The 1,977-nt window shown below is 51.9% G+C and overlaps 1 protein-coding gene across 1 annotated transcript in view; it reads left to right on the forward strand.

The window, feature by feature from the left end:
- The window catches only part of ST6GALNAC4 (ST6 (alpha-N-acetyl-neuraminyl-2,3-beta-galactosyl-1,3)-N-acetylgalactosaminide alpha-2,6-sialyltransferase 4), a 10,807-nt gene that overhangs the window by 2,580 nt on the left and 6,250 nt on the right, over positions 1–1,977 (forward strand). Inside the window, exon 2 of the mRNA XM_006768525.2 lies at positions 1,565–1,747. Coding sequence (XP_006768588.1) covers positions 1,565–1,747 — 183 coding nt within the window. The remainder of the gene's footprint in view (positions 1–1,564; positions 1,748–1,977) is intronic.

The following is a 1,977-nucleotide window of genomic DNA, read 5'->3' on the forward strand; positions in this document are numbered from 1 at the left end:
GTGTATGCTTAAATTTTTCCTTTCTTTTTTGGAAATGGAAGATTTTTGAAGTTTGTAGAAGATTCTTGAGTAAACTTGTAACTGTGGTTTTGAATTCTATATTCAGTATTTTGCTTTCTTCCATTTCTTTCATTCGTGACATGTTTCTTTGTCTCTGCATTTTGGCTACTTCCCTGTGTTTGTTTCTATGTATTAGATAGAGCTTCTATGTCTCCTTGAATTGGTAGAGTGGCCTTGTGTAGTAGGTGTTCTATAGGGCCCAGTGGCTCAGTCTCCCCAGTCACCTGAGCTGGGAGCTCTAGGTGCACCCCTTTGTGGGCTGTGAGCACAGTCTTCTTGTAGTTGAGACTTGATTGCTATTGGTGTCACTGGGAGGAATTGACCTCCAGGCCAATTGGCTGTGAGGACCAGCTGTAACTGTGGTGGGAGAGCTGCTATGCAGGAGTCACCCCTATGGAGCAGGACTTTGGTGCTGAGTCTGCCCCTTGAGTGTGTTGCTTATGGATGTGTAGAGTTATAATCTGACATGGTCTGACACTGACCACTGGGTACACTGGCTCTTGGGTCTCCAGGGAGGTGCAAAGTCAGCCATTGCCTGGGGCCACCCAGTGGGAGCTACAGAGAGATCTGCAGATTCCTCCTCTTTGTATCAGGTTTTGAAGCGCCTGGATGAGGCCCAGCTGTGAAGCAAGGCAGGCTGATGCTGGTGCCAGGTCTTGGGCCTTTTATTGATAAGTTTGGGGCTTCTTGAGCCAGCTGCAGCTTATTTAACAGATTTTAGCCTGAGCAAGGACAGGCCATTCATATGCAAAAGCTGCTGCTTTTAGCTTGGGTGGGGTTATAAATTGGATGAGACAGGATCTTAAGGAATCACCACGGCAGAGGAAACGGAAATGGCTGCCAGTCAGCCCTGCGACCTGGGAGGTGCCAGCATAGGAACAAAGATCCCTGTGAGCACCTCCATCTGGGAGAAAGCCACCTCTGAGTTCCTGCCAGACAATCCAGTTCCTCCTCGTATATGTCTGGTTTCCCCAAAGCCTTGCCCTGGTGCTGGAGCTCGGAGGAAGTAGGACCTTGTAAGTTCAGTATGTGTGCCAACCTTTTAAGATGAACAGCTGGGTCTCCAGTAACCTCCGTGTCACTGAGCCCCAATCCACACTGGTTTTTACAGCCTGTAGTTCTTACTGCCTGTAGGGACTTCTTTTCCCAGCTGTGGAATCCTGGGCTGGGGGTCTGGTGCGGGGCTGGGACCCCTTGCTCCTCTGGGCAGCCTCTGCTGAGACAATCTCTCTTCCAGTTAAAAAAGTGGCACATGTGGGTGCTGGACCAGCTCGTTCTGCGCCTCTGCACCTCCTACCAGTCTCAGGGTGCTTTCTTCTTTCCTTCTCTAGTTGAAGGACCTCCATTCAGCCAGCTTTCCAGCGGTTCTGGATGATGGTTCTGTATTTTCGTTGTAAGTTTAATGTGGTTGTGGGAGGCGGTGAGTATGGGCGTTGCCTATGCCGCCATCCTCCTACTCTGCCTATATTGCCCACATCCCCACCTATGACCGCTGTCTCCCCAGGGTCGGCTCCTGCTCGTCATCCTGTGCTCTGCGGGCTTCTCTGCTGCCTATGTCCTGCTGTGCTGCTGGGCCTGCCTGCCCTTCTGCCCAGGCTCCTGCCCGGGCCCCCACCTCTCCAACTCCAGGCCCACGGCGCCAGGGCCCCTGCACTTCAGTGGATATAGCCGAGTGCCAGATGGGAAGGTGAGTCAGCCAGGCAGCACGTCGGGGGCAGGCCAAGGATGCTGGGGGTAGTGAGACCTGGGCTCCTGCCAGGGCAGCCTGGAGCTGGCTGGGCGCCTCTGCTCACCAGCTGTGTGGTGTTCAACAATCACTTCACCTCTCCGAGCCCCAGTTTCTAAGAGGAATGGATTTTTAAAAATTTTTTAAAAATAATTCTTTATTGTTGTATTACATATGTCCCCCTTTCCCCC

Source organism: Myotis davidii, unplaced genomic scaffold, assembly GCF_000327345.1.
Source record: "Myotis davidii unplaced genomic scaffold, ASM32734v1 scaffold142, whole genome shotgun sequence".
NCBI lineage: Eukaryota > Metazoa > Chordata > Mammalia > Chiroptera > Vespertilionidae > Myotis > Myotis davidii.